The 25392-nt window shown below is 42.3% G+C and overlaps 1 protein-coding gene across 2 annotated transcripts in view; it reads left to right on the top strand.

Annotated features, from left to right (window-relative positions):
• Nucleotides 1-25392, top strand: part of plagl2 (pleiomorphic adenoma gene-like 2) — a 49631-nt gene extending 24239 nt beyond the window's left edge. Inside the window, exons 2-4 of one of the 2 annotated variants that reach the window (XM_077512742.1) lie at nt 20293-20419; nt 22058-22434; nt 23744-25392. In XM_077512742.1, the coding sequence (XP_077368868.1) occupies nt 22130-22434; nt 23744-25214 (1776 nt within the window). In that variant the 5' untranslated portion in view covers nt 20293-20419; nt 22058-22129 and the 3' untranslated portion in view covers nt 25215-25392. Of the gene's footprint in view, nt 1-20292; nt 20420-21991; nt 22435-23743 lie in introns of both variants that reach the window. The other variant, XM_077512741.1, reaches the window with a different exon arrangement.

Raw genomic sequence — 25392 nt, 5'->3', positions numbered from 1 at the left:
CTTGCAACAAAGTGCAGCATTGACACAAGTACAGCTATGAATTCCGAACTAGATGACTTGTTGCATAAAAGAGGATCCATCTGTGAAAAAAGTGGGACTCAAAAGTGGTTCTAGTAGTTATGACTGCTCCAATTTTGACCCGCTTGTCTTCTCTTTTCTTTTTGTTTAGTTTTTTAACAATTAGTCTCCCTCAGGTGCCTGAAGCTTTCAATTCACACAACGTGATCACGTTCCAAAGAAATGCAAGGAATGCAGGCTTCCCTTTGCCCATTTTCAAGGCCCTGTTTATGCAAGAATGTTATTCTACAAGTGGCTACCTTTGAGCTCTGTTTTGGCATGAATGACATTTTTTCGCGAGCATTAGTGTTTACTGTTTTCTTTTGCATTTGACCTATGTTGGGGATTTAGCCTAAACTAACCTGTTTGTTATGTGAATTGTAACGGCCGAGTTGCTGCTTTTGTTGTTGCTGTTCTGTGTAAATTTTGTGTATGAGCTGTCTATTGTCACTGATTTTAGATTATTGCCAGAGACTTACATAATTTTGGGCTGGGCGCCTGAGAGTTTTTTGTTGTTGTTGTTGTTTTTTGTTTTTGTTTGTTTTTGTTTGCCTTTTATGACCCACGTAACCACATGATCAGCTGATTTGGTGCAGTTCTCACCATTAACGATCCCCAACCTTTTTTGCACGTTGTAGGAATAATTGTAAATAATAAGTTATACATTTGCTGCAATCAAGAACTGCTTCTGCTTGCAATGAAGAATGCTTTGCTCTGTTCCCGCTCACATTCACATAGCCTGGCAATTTGAAGATGACTCGTAAAGCTGAAGAACCACAACATCTAAGGCAGCAGAATGGTTTGAGCCAGTCTGCTGAGGTCGCCTGTTTTCTGTTAAGAAATGATTACAAACTTCACCACACGTACTCAGCAATCTTCCACTCACATGCACACCACATAGACAAACAAGTACACTGTGCTCCAAATATGCCTTGCATTTGCATTTTTAGGGTTGGAACACCCATGTAACTAGGGGCGTGGAAAGGGCGTGGAAAACCAAATAAATAGAAAGGGTGAGGAGAGGAATCTTCAGAGAGTGCAGGAGTGAATTGTATCAGTCAGTTCGTGTCCTCTCTCCTCACGAGCTCTGAACTGCGTGTCTTCTCTTCTTTTTGTGTCGTGTTTAATAGATGTGAAACAGGTAACCCTGACACACGTAAAGACATATCTTGAACTGAATGACACCATACTACCGGTATGTTAGCCACTTTCCATGCTCTGCTTACAAAAAAAACAAAACAAAAAAACAACAACATACTACCGGTATGTTAGTCACTTTCCATGCTCTGCTTACAAAAAAAACAAAAAAAAACAAACAAAAAAAACATACTACCGGTATGTTAGTCACTTTCCATGCTCTTCTGCTTACAAAAAAAAATAAAAAAAATAAAAAAATTAAAAAAAATACAATAAAAATGTTTGCTTTCTGTATGGCCCGTACTGCAAAATATTTGGTACACAAATGTGCAGTTACACACGTACTAATATTAAGGTTTTCAGCATCCCTGTTTATTGCAAAGCATTTTCTCCTGATTTTTATTTTTTTTAATTATAGAACTGCATTATGAGAAATCCTGCATTTGTGTGAGGTGATTTGTGTTATAGTTCTATTAATTAAGACTTGTCTTCCAGGCCATAAAGGTGTCTTAATGTGTTAAGTTAAGAGTGGGGGTCAGTGTTTTTGACAGAGTAACTGTTCATTGTCTCAACATAGATTGCTGATTTACCACGGCTCATCTTCTTTTCACCATTCGAATATAAACTTCAGCACTGGACTGACAACAGCAGTGACGAGTCGACATCGGCGCAATTTTCTCCACATTGACAATCGCATAAACAACATCTGAAATCATGCAAACCTTAGCGGACACACAAACATATGGAGAGTGGATACTCTGAAAAAACACAGAGAACAAATGGAGAGGATTTAGCTGCATTCAGCAGAAAGAAGAAAGTTGGTAGCAAAATAAAAGTTGAATACGAGAGAAAAAGAATTTAAAAGAGGGCTGCGTGGATGGTTGTGTTGCAACCTGTAGATTTCTGTAAAGCAACGCTGCTTTAACAATGCCTGTTGTTTTAAGCGACGCTGACGGTGCCAAACTTGGAGATTGTTTGTTGCTGACCCCATGTGAAACACACACACACACCCATACACACACAGCAGCAGCAGTTCGGTTAAACAAAAAGTGCATTGCAGCGGTTCAACGCAACATGCCGCTCATCAACACAGGAATCAGATTCTCTCAGTTTCCGCACAGGTGACCAGTATCGTTTTAAAATGCTGTCCTGTACTGCCTCTTCCAAATATCGTATTCATTTTGTAGTCGAATAAAATTGGTTCAAATTATCTTACATTTTCACAAGATGCTTAAAGGTGAATTATGTTTATTGTTAAACTTAAGTTTACATTTTAAATGTTTTGCTTGTTCTTTTTTTGGTGAAGATTTACTAGTAAGGGAAAATCATTTTGTGTATTTAAATACATACTACATAATAAATACTACAATTGGAATTTGGCACAAAAAATGTGTCACAAGCAATGTGAATATTGAACATTAGTGAAGCTTTGTGACATTTGTTATCAAATCTATAATTGTTTGATTGTTTATTTTAATAAATACGTTTTTTTCCAACATGAAGACTATGCAATTGTATTTGCCTCTGACATAGTTAGACAGCTATTTACATTTTAATTGATACCTTTGTCTAATGTAAATGTGTACTCGAGTATATGACGCAGAAATTTGGAACAAGGCATAGCATTTAGTATTTCATTATTCATGTCCAATGCAAAAATAAAAATAAAAATCTAATTTCAAACACTAATAATCTTTTTCCAAAATACATGAAGTCAACTTACATGTATTAACAACACATACCTGCACATTACAAACATCAAGATGTCAAATGATAAAAAAAAAAAAAAAAAAAAAAAAAAAGACCCATAATCACAACATATTAAAACAAAAAAGTTTCCTTATTATTCTATTGATTTGAAATATATCCACTTACTTGGCTGTTGAAGAATAAGCCATAGCTTTGCTTTTGAAAAGTAGAGTATGCTTTGGGTCATTATCCATCTTCGGTTTTGTTGCATTTGGATCAAATTATATGAAAAAAGTGAACGTATAGTCTGATACGCCTCAGAATTAATCCTGTTAGTTCTATAAACAGTCAGTCACATCATCACACCAACATCAGGGAGCATCATGGGATACATGCCCATGTTGTAACACCCTGTTTGATATATGATGTGGTATGATTTGGGTCGAGAGTGCTTATTTTCCTTCTCCACACTTTTCTTTTCCCATCATTCTCATACAAGTTGACAGATTGTTTCAATGAATCTACAGGAATCTGTTTTGCTGCCTCTTGCCCAGGACTCCCCTGAAAAAGAGGTTTTTAAGCTCAATCCTGGTTAAATAAAGGTTAAATAAATAAAATAAAATAAAATAAAAATTCTGATGCCAGAACATTGAGTGGTTTTTTTTTTCCCTTCAAAATGTTTTCTGGCAAAGTTAAATCTGACTTCTTTGTGCATGAATATTGCCAATGGTGGTCGTGTATATCATACTTGAACCACAATGCTGTTATTATAATGGTCAACTTCACCTCAAGCAATAACTGCTAAGGTCTCCTAACAAACCTGACTACATTTGTCAAACATCATAAAATGAGTAATTAGAAATACCTAGAGGTGTCATATGATCATATACAGTCATTGTTCGCTGTGTATATTTTGCTATATATTTGGATTGGCTCTTGTGCATGAATCGAGAGGACAATTAGTGGTAATTGCATAAAAATGTGCTAAAAAGAAATGACAGTACTGTGATATGGTTTTTAAAAGCCATTTTTTGAGCAGGAGCTTCATCACCAATCAATATTAAGCGTGCGTATCCAATATATTGAATTTCAGTTCTATGTTGTTGCTAAAGGAGAAATTGTAAATAAAACAAAAATCACATCACACAGTAAGCGAGTACTGTATTTTTACCGATAAGTATCATATATAAATGTCTTTCACTGTAAAAACCCACTGAGAAAAGCGGACTTTTAGACTCCACACTGGGTGGGATTTAAAAGTTAAATGGCCAGTGAGGAGTACAGCGGTGGTGAAAGTGTGAATGTTTGCACTTTTTACCCTTCACACATGACAAGGAGGGCTTGGGGGCGGTGGTGCAGGAGAGTCGTGCGACTGGCGTGACGCCCGCTGGCACCGTGCCCACATCTCCGGCTGCTGCGGCGCTCCGTGTCATGGCCGGGACTCCCTGCCAGGGCTTTCCCCAGAATTCCCCCATACACACGCACACGCACGCATGCTCACATTCACACATATAAATATACATATATATATATATATATATATATATATATATATATATATATATATATATATATATATATATATATATATATATATATACTCTTCTCCTGACTGATAGTGTTAAATAACATCCCACCAATGCTCTCTGCGCACCATTTAAATTATAACAACAAAAATGTAAGGAAAGGCCAACTAGAAGAGTTGAACTTTATTTGGGGTGGCATTTAAAATGGCGGCATATTTAACATTAGTTTGAATGTGATTGGTTAATTCGCCACACACCTACATTCCCAATTATAAAAGGGTGTGCACACTTATGTGATCACATTTATCAGATGTATAATTTTACTTTTAATGAATGAATGAATTTATTAATCAATTAATTAATAATGGGATAAATATGAAACGATTTATCTTGGTCTCATTTTTTATATCACAAAAACTCGGGATTTTGAATAATAATGAGCCTGTTGACATTGTATTTATTTTATTGTATTATATTATTAATATACCATTGTATTTAAATTTTTTCAAATCAAATTCAACAAGGTCGGTGATCATACAATAACAGTTGCTTAATTTTTAGATGATAATTTGGTCATTTTGACAAAAGAAGGAAAAATGATCAAAATTATGTATTATTTATTTTTGTTTGTTTGATTTAGTGCACAAATTTCTGGATGTGTAATAAGGTAATCACGTCATTAAATTGTATTAAATTGTTTTGGTTTTTTTGTAAATTGTATTAAATTAATATTTTGCAAGGTATTAATTCAGCGGTTTTCGAATTGTTTTAAAAGATGTATCAGATAAATGTAAAATGTTTTTTTTTCCTTTCTTGTTCAACGTTTGCAAGAAAAATCTGTACCTTATTTATGTGTTTCTGGAGCAGTCGTGCACTTGACGTGGTGGGTTAAATCAACTCGAAGTAGAGTCAACTATTGTCATCGGCGCGAAAGCAACGTCAGTTGAAGGTCATTTTGGGTCACAGCGGCGGGCTGACGTCAGGAAGCGGGTGGCGGCCAGTGGCGGAAGTGTCCCGCTGTGACGGTTTGCCACGCCCCCCATCCAGTCAGACCACAGCGTGGTGGAATAACTTTAGCCAGAACGGTTTTAGTGGCCACATCCCATGCCGACCGGTAGGAAGGCTATTAAGAGTTTGGCAAGGAACAACCGCACACTCTTCCTCTTGGCCGCCACCCTGCATGTGCTGAGCGCCACCCGAGGTCAGAGGATGTAAGTGGGAGAGGAAGTGAAACCTGACTGAGGAGGGGGCTACATTGTTGGCTTGAATACAGAGACCTCTGTGAACTGCTGACTTCCTCACTTTAACACTGCAATTCAACCAGCAGAATTGTAATATTGTCATACAGTCTAGTACTAAAGAGTGGTTTTAAAATTAAATGTGATTTTTTTTTTTATGTACATGTCCTTTAATAACTGACTAAGTGCAATTTCTTGGCGAAATTGCGTGGGAATGCTGAAAGTTGAATGCTAATAGCTGAACGCAAAGATTTGAATGCATGTGGAATGCTTATGAAGTCAATTTAGAGATAAATTATGAAATTATAACCTCCTGGTTACTGGACAATGCACTTTACCAACTGTGCCACCGAGCAGTATCAGACACCTGGTAATGATGATAAGTTATATGTATGGAAGTGGGCGTGGAACGTGCTACTTAAATAAAGTTCAATATCTGTCCCATTGTATATCAACAAGTGGCTACTATGACTCCATGCTACCAGCTAGTAATTTAGCAAGCATTAATTAGCGGTCGGATTAACATCATTGTTGGAAAGTTTATAGCCGTTGGCTTTTTTTTAATTTATTTTTTACACAAAATTATAACATTTTTGTTTCATTTTTGTTCATGAACTAAAATGTCCACACATTTTAGTCCAGTTTTTCTTCATTAGTCCGCGAACATGCATACTGATGTCGTCCCTGTCATTGTTTATTAATGAGGGTTTTAGTCTAGTTTAGTTTTAGTCCGGTGAAATTATTTTTGTTTAGTTTTTGTTGACGAAATTAACACTACATGGTATCAGTGACTACTCAAGAGTGGAGTTGAGTGCGCATACTGGTATTGGTCTGGGAAAAAAAAGTGGCTTCGAACATACCCAATTGTATCAAAACAAAACTGTTAACACCTGTGAGTATGATGATACATCAAATTTTTTAACATTCTTAATGATCATACTCATATAAAAATAAGCGACCACTCAGTAAAACTAAGTTTAACATTGAAAATGCACAACATTAATGACAGCACCGCACGTTTACCGCTTTGTAATCTGTTTTTCTCTTTACAACGCTTTGTCGTGGCTGCTTCCTTTTGGAAAGATTGATCAAAATTGCAGGTTCCCTGGGGATGATAGGGCAGAATGCATTGAAAATATACATTTGTATTTTTGTTCTTTTGTGTGTGCGGTGCAACGTGCGGTCGTAAAAAGACATCTTTCCTGCAGCAGGTCAAAGGATCACTGCCAATGGCAGACCTCCTTCCCCCTCCGAGGTGGCTGCCCCTTTTCAATGGGTTCACGAAAGCCTGACCTCTCGCCTGTCACACTAGACTTATTTGACTGCTGCAAAGACCCTTGACTCCAACGCTGCACACAACTCCTCTTTTCCCTCCTTTTTTTTTTATGCTTTACCCCATTCCCACTGGATATTTACATGCTTCAGCTTCCCACTAAGCCCTTTTAGTCCATGTGCATATATTTTTCATTTAATCCAAACTCACCACATTTTTTGTGATTTTTGTAAAGTTGTGCATACAAATATTGGTTTATAGTACATGCAAAAATGTCCCAAAACACTTTAATATGTATGTCAAGCCAGTAGCTGGCAATGTCCCCTAGTAAAGTGACAATACACAGGTGTGTCAATAGCTAAAACTGTCTTCTAAATACACTTTTTTTAGTATATGAATGCAGTTAAAATGTGATGTTTGTAATGAATGTGACTGTCGGATGCATTAACAATGTACCGTATATTCCGCACTATAAGCCGCACCTCATTATAAGGCGCACCGTCAATGATTGACATATTTTAAAAAAAATTTCCATATACAAGGCGCACCGCATTATAAGGCGCACCTTCAATGAATGACATATTTAAAAACTTTTTCCATATATAATGCGCGACAGTAGAGGCTGGGGTTACGTTATGCATCCATTAGATGGTGCTGCGCTAAAGGGAATGTCAACAAAACAGTCAGATAGGTCAGTCAAACTTTATTAATAGATTACAAACCAGCTTTCTGACAAGTCCATTCACTCCCAAAATGAATAAACAGCTTTTTTATTATTTTCTCTGAGGTAAAGTATTAGTATTAGCTAGCGATCTTCTGTGCATGCGTGTCACCGATCGTGCAGGGTCACCGATAGACAGCGAGACCTGTTGCGGCTCAATATCGATCCATATATAAGGCGCACTGGATTATAAGGCGCAGGGTCAGCTTTTGAAAACATTGAAGGCTTTTAGGTGCGCCTTATAGTCGTGAAAATATGGTAGTAAATAGATACTTTTAATGATGAAAATAGTGTGTCCCTATGCTGTGTATATAGCAGCTACTTCCTGGGTCATGGATGCCGACCAGTGACCACTGATCTGTATATAACGAGATAGCCGATAGGCCAAGACTTTTGAAGCTGCGAGGCCGCCATATTACCACTCCCAAGAAGCGTTTGCCGGCATACGATCCTATACATTTGCAGTATCGAAATTGGAGAATATTTCACGCAGTACTCAGTAGAAAGAATGATTTATGATGTTTTAACTTTGTTAAACATAAACAAGAGGACTTCAGACATTTTACAACTTGCCTTAAATACATGTATAACGTCTATGCTTAATGATGTTTACAGGAGGAAACTAAAGATGCGTCTGCCAAATCTAATATTGGGCTCTAAGGAACTGATCGATAAAAGAAAAAGGGGGTGTTCAAAGCAGCACATACCGTCCATTTGTTAAAAAATAGTGACCACCAACACCCCCGCACTATACTAAGAGCCTACAAGCTGTTTATGTACGTATATGTATCGTATATATACAGTAGTCTGCTCGCGAGATGGGAGTGATAAGATTGCTGCCCTGTGGCTTCAACTGTTTGCACGGGCGTGTGTGGGCGATCCAGTACAGAACAGTGACGCTGACATACAGTATCACTTTTGATACTAACAAAGGGGCAGGTTTCCGCAATCACAGCATGATTCAAAATCAGCAATAGTAAATATACTGGGAGCAAATGGTGAATTGTGAATTTGTTTGCCTTTACATATATTAGCTAACCACGACTTACTGGCTCAGAAAATTATTCATAATGTTGCTAGTTGACAAACTGAACTAGTGAACTGTACAATTTTCAATTCTGGAGTGGGTGGTGGGAAGTTTTGGAACATTCCAACTGTAAAAATTGATTAATTTAACAAAGGGACAAAAATCCTGAAGGGCTCTGTTTTTGTTAGTCTCGCTGTTTGTTAGCTGGCAAGCTACATTCGGCTTCATGAAAGATGTTAGTTTGTTTTATACAAGAATCTTCCATTTGCTTCCATTTGAGGGAGCAGATTTGTTACGACACATAAGACCAAAATGGGGAGAAATAAATCTCATGTTCACAATTTTATCCAACCAAAACATTGTTGTTCAATGAAAACTGACTAATTGACAAGTCAACTGTCCAAATCCTTATTGAAGTTTAAAGCTAATTACCTGGCTAATCACTAATCATCCTCCAGATTACAATGCTCGGAACCCTGGTCCTCGAGATCCTGCCAACACACCTGATTTGGATCGTTATCTGGCTTCTGCAGAGCTTGCTGCTGAGCTGATCATTTGACTCAGATGTCGCTAATGCTAAATGCTATCTTAGTTGACTTGAACGCGAGCAGTGGCACCATATTCATCACACCACTTGTGTTGCTTTATGGCATGTGTTACGCCCGGCTCGTCAAGGGGAAGGGAAGTAACACAATAGCAGGAAATAAAGGTAGATAACCACGGGGTCGACTTTAAGATCTGAGTAGTTTTAATTGACGTTTCAGGCAGGGGTTTGTCAAGGGAGTGAAAGTGGGAGGTGAACAACTAATAACCGTAGTTGACAGCACTGACAGAACGGAGGAGACACAACAATAACCAAAAGGGGAATGATACAAGTATACACACGAGCACAAAATGGGTTTCCCAGCTCACGGGTCTAGCGAGTGTCTCACACCAAATAGCAACACGAAAGAGACACGAACGAGGCGAGCTGCACTGAGAAGTTCCAGCCGCCCCGAGGAGCGGCAATGCAGCGCTTTTTATGGTGGAGCAGTCCGGCCAGGTGGTAGTCGGCGATTGGCGGAGAGGGCTGGAGCTGCTCCACCGAGGGCGTAGGGGCGGACGACCACCGCCCAGGACGTCGCGCTGGCACAGTCGTCCAATCAGCGCGTCGCGCTGGCACAGTCGTCCAATCAGCGCGTCGCGCTGGCACAGTCGTCCAATCAGCGCGTCGCGCTGGCACAGTCGTCCAATCAGCGCATCGCGCTGGCACAGTCGTCCAAGCAAAGTGTCGCGCTGGCGCATTCAAACTGAAATACCATTATACGGGCACCAGCCGACACAAACACACACATACATACTAGGGGAGCGGAGCCGGCGGCGGGCCCGAGCCGCCAGCCGTAACACTCCCCCCCTTAAGATATTAGTCCAAATACATCAAAACAACACCGTACAACAAAACGTACCTACAACCTGGACAGGGCATCAGCAAAAACGTTTTCCGACCCCTTTTTATGGCGGATGGTGAGGTTGAAGTCCTGTACTAGCAACGCCCACCGCATAAGTCGTTGATTGTGGTTGTACATGTGTGACAAAAAAGACAAGTAGGTTATGATCGGTATGCACAGTAATCGGCGAAGAGCTGGACCCAGGGTATACCTCCAAGTGTTGGAGAGCGAGCAATAGAGACAGCAATAGAGACACCAAGCAAGGCGAACTCCATGCACTAAAACTATGTTTGGCCAATCCATTTTTCAATGGGTATTCAGCTTCTTTTTTCATAAGAAGGCGTTTGGTGGGATTTACCCGATAGGAACGTTGACGGATAAGTTTTGCATCCGGTACGTCGATATGTTTTGGGGGCGGGCCACTTTTGGCCGCTTCTATTTTGGGTTCGCGGGAATTATATTGTTTTAGCATTTTTATGTGGCATCTACGGGTTTTTCGTTTCCGGTCCGGCGTACTAATTACATAGTCAGTTTTATTAAGCTGTTGTTGCACCATGTAAGGACCGGAGAACTTTGCAGATAATGCGCTATTCGAAACAGGAAGTAACACGAGTACTTTATCACCTACCTTGAAACTACGGTTCACAGTTGTTCTGTCAAAACGACTTTTCATTTTTGACTGACCGTTTCCAAGGGAGGATTTGGCTATTTCGTTAGCCTTCAGGAGACGAGTGAATGTTGGAGATTCAGCTTGGTTCTGGGATGCGGAAGTCGACTTTTTAGAATCAGGTTTATGGGATGAGTCAGACATGGTAGACGCAAAAATACTATCACACAAATCAACATCAGGATTTTTCCGGGCTTGCGCGCGCGTGAGGGCACAGATGGGGTATAGTTCTGGGGGACCCTCATCGTTTCTTTGAGGCGAATTTACCACCTGCAGGGCTGGAGTAACTTTACCCCCGGCTATATCATTTCCCATCAACATTTGTATTCCCTCGATGGGCAACTCGGGACACACCGCAACTGGGAAAAATCCGGAAATGAGATCGGATTGTACGTGAACGAGGTGAACAGGCTGAGGAATATATCCCATCTCTATCCCTCGCAGTACCGTCCCATAACCACATGCTGACTCGGGAGAAAAAGGCAGTGCGCTGGCTAAAATAACTGATTGTGAACCCCCGGTATCTCTAAGAATATGGATGGGGCGCTGGTCAGAGGCTTTTCCCGAAAAAGAAACGAATCCCTGAAAAATAAATGGTTTAAAACAAGGGTCAGGATTTTTGGTGGCGTCGGGAACTAAGGTGCACGGGTCAGATTTAATCAACCCGACGCCTTTTGGGTTTAAAGCGGGCTGACCCACTTTACGTTTTAGCGCGGGGCAGAAAGCGATGACGTGCCCAGGTTTGTGGCAGTAATAACACTCTCGGTCAGTGTTTTTGACTCTATCGGCAGCGGGTTTCTCAGCAGAACCCGTAAATGGAACACGAGGTCTGTCAACATGAACATTAAATACATTTTTGTGTGTCAGAACAAACTCGTCGGCCAAAACAGCGGCTTCGGCGAGGGTTTTCACTTTTTGTTCGTTTAGGTATACCACAACCCGGTCAGGGAGATTTTTCTTAAAGTCCTCAAGCAAGATCAGCTCCCGTATAGTAGCGAGAGTATCGGCTTTGGCTGAGTAACACCACTTGTCAAAAAGGGTTCCCTTCTCCCTGGCAAACTCGACGTAGGTGCGGTTTGGGGCTTTTTTGTAGTTCCTAAATTTTTGACGGTAGGCTTCAGGTACTAGTTCATATGCGCGTAAAATAGTTGATTTCACCGTTTCGTAGCATAAGCTATCTTCCAGTGGCAATGCAGCAACCACTTCCTGGGCTTTTCCCTGTATTTTGCATTGTAACAAGAGAGGCCAAACTTCACGCGGCCACTGCAGGGCCGTTGCAATGCGCTCAAAAGCGAAAAAATACGAATCCACTTCGCTTTCTCTAAAAGCGGGCATGAGGGGAAGGTATTTGCCTACATCGAAAGCAGAGCAGGGTTGAGAGGTGGAAGGCGGGGCTGCAGCAGGACCGGGGCTCGGGAGGCCACGCTGAGCTTCAAGCTCCAGCCGTTTAAATTTAACAGCTTTATCCGCCTCGATTTCCATTTTCCGAACCTCCAACTCCAAATGGGCTTTTCTTGCACTCTCCCGTTCCTCGGCCTCTATTCTGAGGCGGGCTAGGCGCACTTTCAGCCGCGCCTCAGTAGACGAGTGGCCGGTTGTCCCACTGGATGAGCGGTCTAAACGAGAGCGAAGGAACGGTTGATCGGGCCGTCCATCACCCTCGGACTTCGCCTCAGCCATGGGGGGGCCCAGGACGGGCCTCGTACTGTCCTGAGGAGGTGTTGTGAACCCTGGGTTGGGTGGAGGGAGCGGTTCCTCTGCTGGCAACGTGCCCAATTCCACCAACCCCTCCCTGACAAGGGCTTTCAATGCATCTTTTCGAATTTGGCTTGGAACAAAAATAGAAAAATGTTCCGCAATTTCTATTAGGTCCACCTTCCTACAATTGTGCAGATCCTCCATTGAGGGATTTAACATAAACTCTCTTAAATCAAAAGACGCCATCTTTGGCCTGTCTGGTTACAATTAATATATATATATACAATAATGGTTGTCCCCTACCCGGAAATTAAATCTACTATTATTATTGTCGCGGGAGTTTGGCTCCCGGACAAGCCCCCAATGTGTTACGCCCGGCTCGTCAAGGGGAAGGGAAGTAACACAATAGCAGGAAATAAAGGTAGATAACCACGGGGTCGACTTTAAGATCTGAGTAGTTTTAATTGACGTTTCAGGCAGGGGTTTGTCAAGGGAGTGAAAGTGGGAGGTGAACAACTAATAACCGTAGTTGACAGCACTGACAGAACGGAGGAGACACAACAATAACCAAAAGGGGAATGATACAAGTATACACACGAGCACAAAATGGGTTTCCCAGCTCACGGGTCTAGCGAGTGTCTCACACCAAATAGCAACACGAAAGAGACACGAACGAGGCGAGCTGCACTGAGAAGTTCCAGCCGCCCCGAGGAGCGGCAATGCAGCGCTTTTTATGGTGGAGCAGTCCGGCCAGGTGGTAGTCGGCGATTGGCGGAGAGGGCTGGAGCTGCTCCACCGAGGGCGTAGGGGCGGACGACCACCGCCCAGGACGTCGCGCTGGCACAGTCGTCCAATCAGCGCGTCGCGCTGGCACAGTCGTCCAATCAGCGCGTCGCGCTGGCACAGTCGTCCAATCAGCGCGTCGCGCTGGCACAGTCGTCCAATCAGCGCGTCGCGCTGGCACAGTCGTCCAATCAGCGCATCGCGCTGGCACAGTCGTCCAAGCAAAGTGTCGCGCTGGCGCATTCAAACTGAAATACCATTATACGGGCACCAGCCGACACAAACACACACATACATACTAGGGGAGCGGAGCCGGCGGCGGGCCCGAGCCGCCAGCCGTAACAGCATGGAATATTTGTCGCAGTATGGCACTAGGCCTATGCTACAAGTGTGTGATTTTTTTTTTTTTTGTAACAAAATGAGACTGATATCACGGTCACTTGCTAAATATGCAAGTCTATCCTCAAATCAATAAAACACAAGCAAAATAGAAGAAGTAAAGCAGAAAAAATATTCAAAAACATTTCAGCATTTGAAATTGACATGAGTAGAGAAGTGCATGTGAATTTTGTTGACAATTCATAGGATTTTTGTGTCACTCATCAAGCGACGTTTAGCTAACTGTAGTTGAATTCGGTCTGTGGTGCGAAAAAAAAAAAAAAGTAGGGGACCGCTGTGCTGTGCTATAAAACTACCGTGTCAATGATGTCATCAACTAATCAATTTTGACTCAACTTACATCTCAATAAACAAAAAAATAATAATGTTTGTCATTGAGCTCCTACCACACACAATATGATATTTCCACAGACAATAGCGAGATTTCTCCCCAAAACCAGATATCTGGTGTAGTACCAAGACTGAACTGTGAGAGGCAGCATGGTGCCACTGGGCATCTTGACTGGCGGATAATACAAAGAAGAAAGTGTGGTAGTAAAAGAAGAAACAGAACAAGCTAAGCTAATGTGAGCAATGAAAGAATGGATTTTTCAAAAACATTGAAACAAGTGAAGTAGCAACATCACTCAAACAAAGTAAATTTGTTTGTTTGTTTGTGACACTTGCCCTTTGAATGTGTAATGTATGTAGAAACATTGATTGTCTGTGAGGAAACTAACACAATTTGGAACTTTGTTTTGGACAGCGGCATATAGAATTGAATGAATGTGCTTAAATGACATGTTTGTGGAGCATGTTCACATCCTCACAACCCCCACGCGCTGCTCTCTGCTACTCTCCCACCGCCAACCCCCCTTGCCTGACTACCCCCTCCTCATAAGAGCGGTTGTTGTCACCTAAACTCCACACGGTGAACTCAGCCTCTATATTTAGGCTGTTCGTAAAGTTTAGTGAAGCAGCGCCCGCCGCCCCTCTGATCCGCCATTCTTTGGCTGATGTCACTTCGCCCGCGTCAACCTGGCCGCATCTGCGACACTTGTTTGCACCATCATCAACATTGCAAAGCATCCGATGAACATTTCGCTCCCATTCCTCACATGCATATGGCGAAGTTCGGCATCAGAGGGGTTAATAGCAGTCACTCAGCATGCGGGAGCTGTGGCGGGCGGGCAGGCGGTGCAGTGCAGAGGATGACCTCTGACCCTGCTGGAAAGGAATGTGGAAGCTCTTTCATCCAGGACAGAAACCAAAGACACCCAGGCGGAAAGTGGCGGTTCAATGCTGCTTTCAGCCTTCCTGATTAGGGGAAGTGAGCGGCGCTTCCAGCGAACGTACGTACGCGGCCACCGAAGCCATTTTGGAAGCAAAGTTCCCGGTCCAGCTTTTGTGCTGAGCGCTTGTGCGATTACATGATGGGAACGGTCGCAGTTTTGTTGTTTGTGCTGAAGCTCTTAAACCGTCCGAGCTTACACGATACTATTACTGGAATGCCAACACGTTGCCAAGATGACCTCACATATTACAGAAAAGTATATAAATAATAATAATTGAATGCCCATAAAATCCAAAATGCTGTGGCAGTTGTTTCGATATTTTCAGATATTGAAATTGACTTGAGTAGAGAGGTGCATGTGAATTTTGGTGACACATTTTGGTGATGTGGTTCACTCATTGCGGATTCACTCTAATGCAGATTTTTATTTAGGTCCATAACTCATACGTTTCGGGTTGTACCTCAAGTTGTTCCTTGATATTTTGCGGATTTCCCTGGATTTGCTGTATTTATGTTTTTGTTTTTTTCCGTTTGTTTTATTTTTCTTCATAAAAATTGTGTTGTTGTTGTTTAGAAGGGTGGGAACTAGGCATGGGCCAATATTAAATTTTAATTTCTAACGGTGGGATAACTGAATAAAAACATTAAAATTACAGCTTTAAAATGTCCTTTTTTAAATATATTTCAGTAAATAAAAACTGCTTACTCTTCCATTCAACGCAGTCGATTACATTTTTAAACAAAATATGGAATATTTGGTCAATTAAAAAATGTGTAAATTTTGTATGTTGACATTTTATTTCTGTTTTAATTCTTCCTAGCTGTTTTTAGAATAACCCATTTACCCCAGTTACTGTACATGCTGGCACCTACAGGCCAATGCGTGTCTCCTTCCTTCGTGTCCAATCGGGCAGTCAAGGGTGAAGTAGAAAAAAAAAAAAAGCTAATTGAAGGCAATTAACTTCAAAGAGGCCGCTCATTTACGCAACTCCGCAAGAAGAACTCATTACCGGTATTAATAATACAAACCGTATTTGCCTCATTGAAATTTATTTTTCTTTTTTTAATGACTTCTAGTTCATGTAAATTCACCTATCATGGGGCTGGCGTGGAATGTATCACCCGTGAAAAGTGAGACAACACTATATTCAGATGGTGAATTGTTAGGACTACGCTAGACTAGACTGAAATTTGGTCAACATGGTGGGTGCTGGAAAGCTTTTTTTTTTTCTTTTTTTTTTGACGGCGGTTCTTGGTGGAAGTGGTTTGTGAACCACTTTATCTCTCCACTTTTGTTAATGAACAGGTTGCACGTCAGTCTTATGAAAGCATGTGTACGTATAACTGTATATCTAACTTCACGTCATTACATGTGACTTTTTTTTCTATTTTGCTACCAACGGAGAGCCATTTTCCAAAAAGCTGTCACTCTATTTTGATTCCGGTTGTACGGTGTTGTTTATAAAATCAGGAAACAAGTCAGAGCCTGTAATTTAATACAGGATTCTATATATGGTATATACGGGTATATGCTCTTCACCAAGAGTCCCGATTTTACCCTTATACAAATAAATTAAAATGTATTGCTGCATAACGTTATCATTACAGAATGCTACCAAAGTTAGAAATTGGAATATTTCTTCTTCTTACTTGGTAGGTGTCAAACTGTATGTGCATCCGTGCATGTGTGTGTTGCATGTCGCTGTTGTGCGGCGGCACGACACGGCATGGTTCAGGCCAGGAATGTGCGACGTGGGTAGGCTGCAACAATGGAGCCGGGCTCCCTGAGGGTGGTCAATGGGATGGGTGTCACCCCCCTGCACCCTCCCTGCTGGGTGATGACCACTGCACAATGCTACAGCTGTCAGGTCCTCTTATCCACCACTGTAAACACTCATACACAGGAGAGCACACATGTGACTTGCAGTATAGGCCATGACATCATTTGGAACTCACAAAAATGACACGAGCACTTCAAGTCCAAGCGCTTGTTCAATTACAGAAAAAAAAAATATTTGGTCATTACTAGGGGTGTTAAAAAAATCGATTCTGCAATATATCGCGATATTACATCGCGCTAGGGGTGTGAATTGCCTAGTACCGGACGATTCGATCCGTATCACGATTCATAGGACAAGATTCGATTCGATGCCGATTAATCCCGATATGAATTTAAAAGTCGATTGTTCCGATTTTTTTTAATTTTTTTTACTCAATTTAGAAAATACCATTCAGTAAACTTGTACACTGTAAGATTTGTATGAAAATTTATTATTTATTGATCTCAAACTTCAGTGTTATAACTTTGAGCCACTGTATTTAACAAACAAGTTGTAACCTTTTTCATGTTAGAACAGCATTGAAATAAAATATTCAGGCTTAATGTTCCATGAATATAACATTCTTTCATGCTTAAGGTGTGAAAGTTAGATGTTTTGTTGAATATTTTTTCATCAAAAATGGATGTTAAAAAATCGATTCGGCTGCCTATTGAATCCATTCAAGAATTGCGTGCTGTAGTATCGCGATATATTGCCGAATCGATTTTTTTTTAACACCCCTACATCGCGCAATTCTCGAATCGATTCAATAGGCGGCCGAATCGATTTTTAAATATCCATTTTTGAAGGAAAAATATTCGCCAAAACGTCTTAGGACTTTGGGTTTACACCTTAAGCATGGAAGAATGTTATATTAATGGAACATTAAGACTTAATATTTTATTTTAATGCTGCTCAAACATGAAACAGATTTCAACCTGTATAAGACTGAAGTTTCAGATAAATAAATAATACATTTTCATACAAATCTTACACTGTACAAGTTTACTGATTAGTATTTTCTAACTTTAAATCAGAAAAAATCGCAACAATGGACTTACAAATTCGTATTTGTCACGGGAGTGGGGGTGTTGGAGGCAGGACCCAAATGCAGGGGGCAACAAAAACAGCGCAAGGCAGGGATGCAAGTAAAAAAAAGGGGTTTAATTAACAAAAAGGCAAACGAGGTACTCTGTGACTAAAACAACAAGGTCGAAAACACACAAGGCATGGCATGGCATGGAACACAGGGACAACAACAGGCACAACAGATACTACAAGCACAATGACTCCACAAGAACCGAACGGAAAACAGGTGACTAAATACACACAGGCTAATGACAATGACTAGACACAGCTGGGCAAGACACAAGTGGCAAGGGAAGTTGATTGGTGGATACACTGGGAAGGGAAGACACACTCAGGTGGATGTGGTTAGACATAACGGGACAAGGGAAGAAACAAGGAACACATGACAAATGACCAAAAGACAACAAAAACCCACCCCCCACCAAACCAAAACATGACAGTATTGGGATTAATTGGTATCGAATCGAATTGTGACCTATGAATCGTGATACGAATCGAATCGTCAGGTACTAGGCAATTCACACCCCTAGTCATTACCAACTCTGTTTATTTCAGACAGCTGTGACATAAACACGACATTTGTTAACCAGTATGTATGCAAATGTGTGTTGTGTGAACAGGTATGCGCTCTGCACCAAAGCAGTCATTATAGGAGCGGAAAAACACTTAAAGATGTTATCTAATGTGGTCCTCATGGAGCTATTAAGACACATTTTAGTGTGTGTTCATGTGCGTGTTATGTGTTGTGTACACCAAAACGTGGTGCTCTCAGCGATATGGAGACGTGTTTGTGTACACGTAAACATCCGAAGCATCTGTCAAAACACTTGCAGCCAAATTCCATCATGTTAGTTGTCATTCTCAACTCGGTGACCTCTTACACAAGAAAGTGTGCGAGTGTGTATGTGCGTTGCTAAACACGCGTTTAGTACGCACTCTGGAGTCACGTGACCCTGCCGTTGTCGTGTCCACTCAACCTTGGACTTAACTGTCGTGTTAGTTGGTAGCTGAGGGCGCGGAGGTCAGCTGGGGTGCTTCAAGGAATGTGTAATGGCTGAGGGGTGGAGGGGTTAAGGGTGGGCTGCTAAACTTTGGGGCAAGTTGTGTTTCTCTTTGAACTCGTAAGTGCACGTCCATTTTGTGTTGAATTTCGGGTTTCAAAAGAAGAAAAAAAAAAAAAAAAAAGAATTTCGGGTTGCCGTTGTCAACCCGTGTGTGCATTTCTCTTGCCTGGATCCTCACCCACTTTCACGACAAGTACATGCATGTACACACGAGCACATACACGCAGACACACACGCACAAACATAAGTCAAGATCTGAAGCTACACGTAATCACACCCCAGAATAGGATGATGTTGGATTTGGTCATCAACTATGTAATGTAGTGCCATAAACGCAGTCTTGGTAGTCTTTTCACACTTATCATTCAGCGCCCTCTAGTGAGTGGAACTTAGTAGTTCGTCTGTAAACAAGATGGTCACAATCCTGATGCAGACTAACTGGAGAGATGTGAGACTGCATCCTGAATAGAGGTGTGAAGACATAAAAAAAAAAAAAAAAATCCAGTTTATTTAGAGAAATTTCCTGTAAATTTCATTAATAAATTATATTAGAAATATTTGGTTTTGTCATAAACAGACATTTGTGAAAAATGATACAATTAAACGGCATGACAATAACAGATTTATTTGAAAGTAGAACTTTAACATCATTTTTTTTTCATTGACGAACAAAAACATGAATGTTAAGTTAAAAAATATTCATCCCTCTGAAGCCAACCCATTTCAGAATCAATAAAACAAAAAATGTGCCTTCCCATCCAAAAAGACCAACAAAGTTCCACTGAAAATGTTTGATGAAAATTCTACATCTCTCCAAATAAATATTGATTATAGATTCTTATTAACCATGTATGCACGTGAATTGCAAAGATATCCAACTCTACTTTGGAATCTGGTTAATTTAGTCAGAATTACACAAGAAAATATTTTCCTCAACTATATCTAAATTTCCTAAAAGCCAACCTTCAAATTTGTAAATTCTTGGATTACTCCCATAAACTCTCAATAATGTTCATGGAATTTTTTACAAATGTGAATATTCTCCTCACTTCGATGTGCTCTTGAGCAAGGCATAGACCCAAAGACCTGCAATGCATCATACTGAGAAATCTTACAGAAGACTCTTTTAGGTACATGCATCAGTGCAGTTTAGGGGTGCTGACAGTTTTGGCGTCTGAGCACATCCAAAACTCGGCGGGGTTTGCGGGCTTCACATTGTACCGCTCAAAACAAACATTTTAATTACCTGCTTGTTGTCTGCGCAAAGATTTACATTTTTTAAGAACCATGGTTCCCGTGTCCAATGTCTGTCTGTTTCTATCTATCTATCTATCTATCTATCTATCTATCTATCTATCTTTCTATCTATCTGTGATATTCACTTTGTGTTTGTTTTCCTCCCAGAGTCAAGATGCAGAAGAGTATTTGGCACTCGCCGCCAAGCGTGGCTGTTGGAACTGGGTGAGGGGGAGACGTAAGAGGAGGAGAAGTGCAACGCATGTCAAGGGAATAAAGACGGACACCAGGAATAGTAAGTACTGTAGGACACTGTATTCATCCCAGATATTGTATGTTCAGTCGCAGTTAGAGTGGCAGTGCCGTGCAGGCTTGCAGTTACCCGGGGCACAAAGATTGATCCCAAAATCTACAGTTTATTTGGTGCCATTATAGTCCCCTAATACTAAAGCTGTTGAAAGGGGCATAGCACCATCTGTTGGCCATTAAATTAAATGGATAAACATTAGTGCTTATACTACTTGGAACTTGGACTTTTATATGCCTTGCTAGGTGTTGTTTATTAGTAATGGAATACAAATGGTATTAGCAGTTAACCATTTACAGCCTACTGTATGTGAACAATAGAATCAATAAACGTTTTACAGATTATAGCTACTCCCTGGTTTTTCTTTTCTATTGGGCGGAGGGAGGCATCTATAGTGGTGCTTTGACTTACTGTAATGCAACTTAATGTAATGCCTTGTCATGTGGGCAAGGAGAGCCACAACTGCCGGTGCACTTTTCAGCCATTTATTGAAGAGAACAAACACTCAAACGAATAAAAAATGAGAACACTTGAGTACACTATGTACAGTAATTACATTTCATAAAGCCAGTTTATTTCTTCACAAATGCTGATGTTCTAATATGTTTTTATATATTACAGTACAATGGTATGCTGTGTTTACATTTAAAAATGTGATTTAAAAAATGCAATACCATGGATTAAATTTGATGAATGATTTGATATACGAGTAAACTGAGTTATGTGCTTGTAAGTCAATGTACCACTCTGTTTGTGTAGAGGTGTTTATTAGTCTTGAGTGGCTAAATTAAAAACTCATTCACTGCCAGTCATTTTAGAAAATTTTAAAATTTTCAATACTCGCGTGATATTACATTCAATAATTATATATAAACCGAATCTACCAAATAACAGAATAGATTCCCTACTTTTTGCCCCGTCCTGTTCTTTTATAATTGACAGTAGAAAAATGTAGGTTTGCCAAAATACAGCCATTTCTCCCATGGACTCTGAAACTGTGTTTATTTCGTATAAAATGGGGCAATGATGTCATCTACCGGTGGTTGGGCATCAGTAAAGTTGTTTCCAAGTTTGATATTCACAGTGGAGCATGCTCAGGTTCGCCCCCATTTAGCACCGCTCTAAAAAATACAATTGACAAGTATACTTGTCAAAGGCAGTGAATGAGTTAAGACGTGCCATCTATTAGAGTTCGGAAAAACGGAAATGGATTGAGTAAATCTTGCATGCTTTATAAATGTTCATTTATTAAACAATTGGTTGGCGTCGAGGCCAAGGTGTACCTCGCCTCTCGCCCACACTCAGCTGGGATTGGCTCCAGCAGACCTGCACCAACACTGAGGATAAGTAGCATAGAAAATGGATGTTTTCACTCTGTAGCGATTGTGTTGCATGTATCGCAACGCATGGAGAACCACAGGGATGCAAGGAGGCTAGCCAATTAGCCATAGGGATTGGGATCCCCTGTGTCTAGTCTAAGGGGGGTTCATTGCCTTGCTCAAGGGCACCTCGGCAGTGGCCAGGATGCAGACTAGCATCTGTCCTTATGTCCAATTGCAGATTCTCGTTCATCTGCATGTTTGACTCAAGCGTCTACTGAACCGCCACTTCCTGCCTGCCCTTCAGCTTCCGACATTGAGCCCGCCAGGCAGGGGACCCTCCAGTGGATTTTCATGGCAGCGGCACTCTAAGGCTGCCATGGCAGCTGCTGCCGCCGATGCCTCACACCGTATTACCGCACTGACGCCGGAGGAAGAGGGACGACGGACCGCCGTCAAGTTGTTTGGGAGCGCCGGCCCGCTGCCACGCACAGAGCGAGAGAGAGAAGAAGAAGAAGAAGAAGAGGAGGTGGGGAGAGGGGACGAGTGTTTGGTGTGCGGGGCTCTGTTCGCCTCTCAGGAGAAGCTCCGGCTCCACGCCTTGAGTCACGCGGGAGAGAAACCCTTCCACTGCTCACAGCCACACTGCCCCAAGGCCTTCAGCTCCAAATACAAACTCTTCAGGTACTCAGTCTTTATCACACGCTTGACAGGTCAAAGTCACGATATACAAACAGAATAGCAGCGATCACGTGACTTGACTCAAGTCGCCAATTTAAAGGGCTATTTGACTCATTGAGCCATTTTCAGCATTAAGAAGTTAATGTTTTGTCCAGAATGAATTTGGTAACTTCATTAGATTACTTTTCATTACTTTTTCTTCATTACCGGTACAATTAATACACAGTAAATCTGTAGTGTAAATTTGACTCTATTTAGATAGGGACCAAATAGACTCAGTTTTAGAGTAAACTGAGATTTACACAAGGAAGAGAGTGAAATAAAAAATTAGACAAAAAAACAAAACAAATAAACCTCACTCAAGGGTTGAGGTACAAAGTCACGAGCTTCAGCTTGGGAGACTGCCACACTGCCCATCTGAGCTATGCCCCTCCTACTGCTTCCTTTTCTCCAAGAGACCAAGTTGTCATTTTTGGTCTCTTGGAGGAAGATTCCACACAATCATGGAATCAGATGCAGCTGACATGAGAGATATACTAGCAGAATGCAGGAGTTGCGTGGCTCAGGGAGTAGATTGGCTGTCTCCCAAGCTGAAGGTCATGAGTTCGTTCCTACCTTGAGTCACTTTTATTTTTTATTTTTTCCAATTCTTTATTTTACTCTTTTGCAAGTGTAAATATTACTCTAAAACTGAGTCTATTTGGTCCCACGCTCAAATTTACTCGACAAAATTTATTGTGTACCTTTAAAAACATTTTTTTTTCCATTTGCTTGCAACTGAAGATGACATCACCCGTGCTGAGGAAGTAGGTAACGACCAATCATGTCTCACCTGTTTTCTGGGTTTGGTCAGCAAGCTGAGCCTTGATTGGTTGTTACCGACTTCCTCAGCACAAGTGACGTCATCTTAAGTCGACAGCAAAACCATTTCAGGTGACTATTCTTGAAGGTCATTAACTCTTTTACTGCCAAATGTTATCAAAGGAAAACTTTGATATGACAGAGGCTTTGATCACTGACGAAGAGATACAATGCTTCCATCTGCTGGCCATAGTTTAGAGTGTTTTAGATTCCACAACCCATGGCAGCGCTGCACTTAAGACGTTGCACTAAGAAATTTTTTTAAAAATTGTTGACGTTATTTTACGTTTATGGCAATATACGTCGTGATTTTACTGATCGTTATTAAACGTTTTTGGCGGTCAAAGAGTTAAGGGATTTTTTTTTGTTTGTTTAACTTTTAGCCTGTACTTTACTTACATAGTAGACAGTCTCTTGTGACCTACTAATCCCATGTGGTCCTCCTGTGCAGGCATATGGCCACACACTCACCACAGAAGACCCACCAGTGCTCATTCTGTGAAAAAATGTTCCACCGGAAAGACCACCTGAAGAACCACCTACAGACCCATGACCCCAACAAGGAGGCCTTCAAGTGCGAGGAGTGCGGCAAGCCCTACAACACCAAGCTGGGCTACAAGCGCCACGTGGCCATGCACTCGGCCACGGCGGGGGACCTCACCTGTAAAGTTTGCCTGCAGAGGTACGAGAGCACGCCCGTCCTGCTGGAGCACCTCAAGAGCCACTCGGGGAAATCTTCCGGCGGGGCCAAGGAGAAGAAGCACCCGTGCGATCACTGCGATCGCCGATTCTACACGCGCAAGGACGTCCGGCGGCACATGGTGGTGCACACGGGCCGAAAAGACTTCCTGTGCCAGTACTGCGCCCAGCGCTTCGGCAGGAAGGACCACCTGACGCGGCACGTGAAGAAGAGCCACTCGCAGGAGCTGTTAAAGATCAAGACTGAGCCTCCGGATATGCTGGGCCTCCTCGCCTCGGGGTCGCCTCCTTGCTCCGTGAAGGAGGAGCTCAGTCCCATGATGTGCAGCGTGGCTCCTAATAAGGACCCCATGATGGGCAAGCCCTTCCCAAGCCCCTTTCCCATGGGCGTGTACAACCCCCACCACCTGCAGGCCATGTCAAACTCTGGGGTGAGCCACCCACACGCCCCCCTCATGTCCCCGCCCTTATCTGTGGGTATGGGCTGCCACATGGAGTCCACTGGATCCCTGCACCCGCACTCCCATCACCACCACCACCATCACCACCACCACCATCACCACCATTCCCCTCCGGCGCCACCGCCCCACCACCAGCCCTCGGTCCCCCAGCAGCAGCACCATTCCCAGCAAGCCCCCAAATACCAGCTGGGATCTACCTCATACCTGCTGGACAAACCCTTGAAGGTGGAGATGGAGAGCTTCCTCATGGATCTGCAGAGTGGCTTGCCAGGCCCGCTAGCCTCCGCGGAGCCCCACGCTGCTGTTTCCCCCACCAAGGATGGACTGGAGCCTCCCGCCGGCCTGGCGGAGGAACTGTGCGGGGATCCCCTGCTGTCCAAGAGCCCCGCGGTGATCGCCGAGTCTCTCTCTGCTGCTAACATGGACTTCTCCCACTTGCTGGGCTTCCTCCCGCTCAACCTCCCTCCCTACAGCGCCCCCATGAGCACGGGAGGACTGGTGATGGGCTACACTTCGTCGTCTGCGGCCGCCTCGTCTTCCCCCTCCTCCTCATCTCTGCACGCTGCCGAGCCTCACGCCGCAGCAGCCGCCGCCGCCGCAGCAGCCGCCATGGCGCCTCTTACCTCTTTGCAACCACAACCTCAGGAGCATCAGAGCTCCAGCGGGGGTCTGGGACTTGGACCCCTGCACCCACTTCCACCAGTATTCAGCTCCAGCCTTAGTACCACCACACTGCCTCGCTTCCACCAGGCCTTTCAGTGAGAGTTTTCAAGCTAGACTAAAACATACATTGAGTAGAATTTGAAGAGTCAATCTAAAAATTTTCTTTATAATAATTTGTTCAATGCGCCACCACAAGTCCAAACACGGTATTTGGCTTAATATTGTGTTTGTGGAATATGAGTTAAGCAGCAAAATCCATCTGTTTTATCCATCTCAA

Source organism: Festucalex cinctus, chromosome 2 (genome assembly GCF_051991245.1).
Source record: "Festucalex cinctus isolate MCC-2025b chromosome 2, RoL_Fcin_1.0, whole genome shotgun sequence".
In the NCBI taxonomy this organism is placed as follows: Eukaryota; Metazoa; Chordata; class Actinopteri; order Syngnathiformes; family Syngnathidae; genus Festucalex; species Festucalex cinctus.
This window is presented reverse-complemented; position numbering and strand designations above follow the sequence as displayed.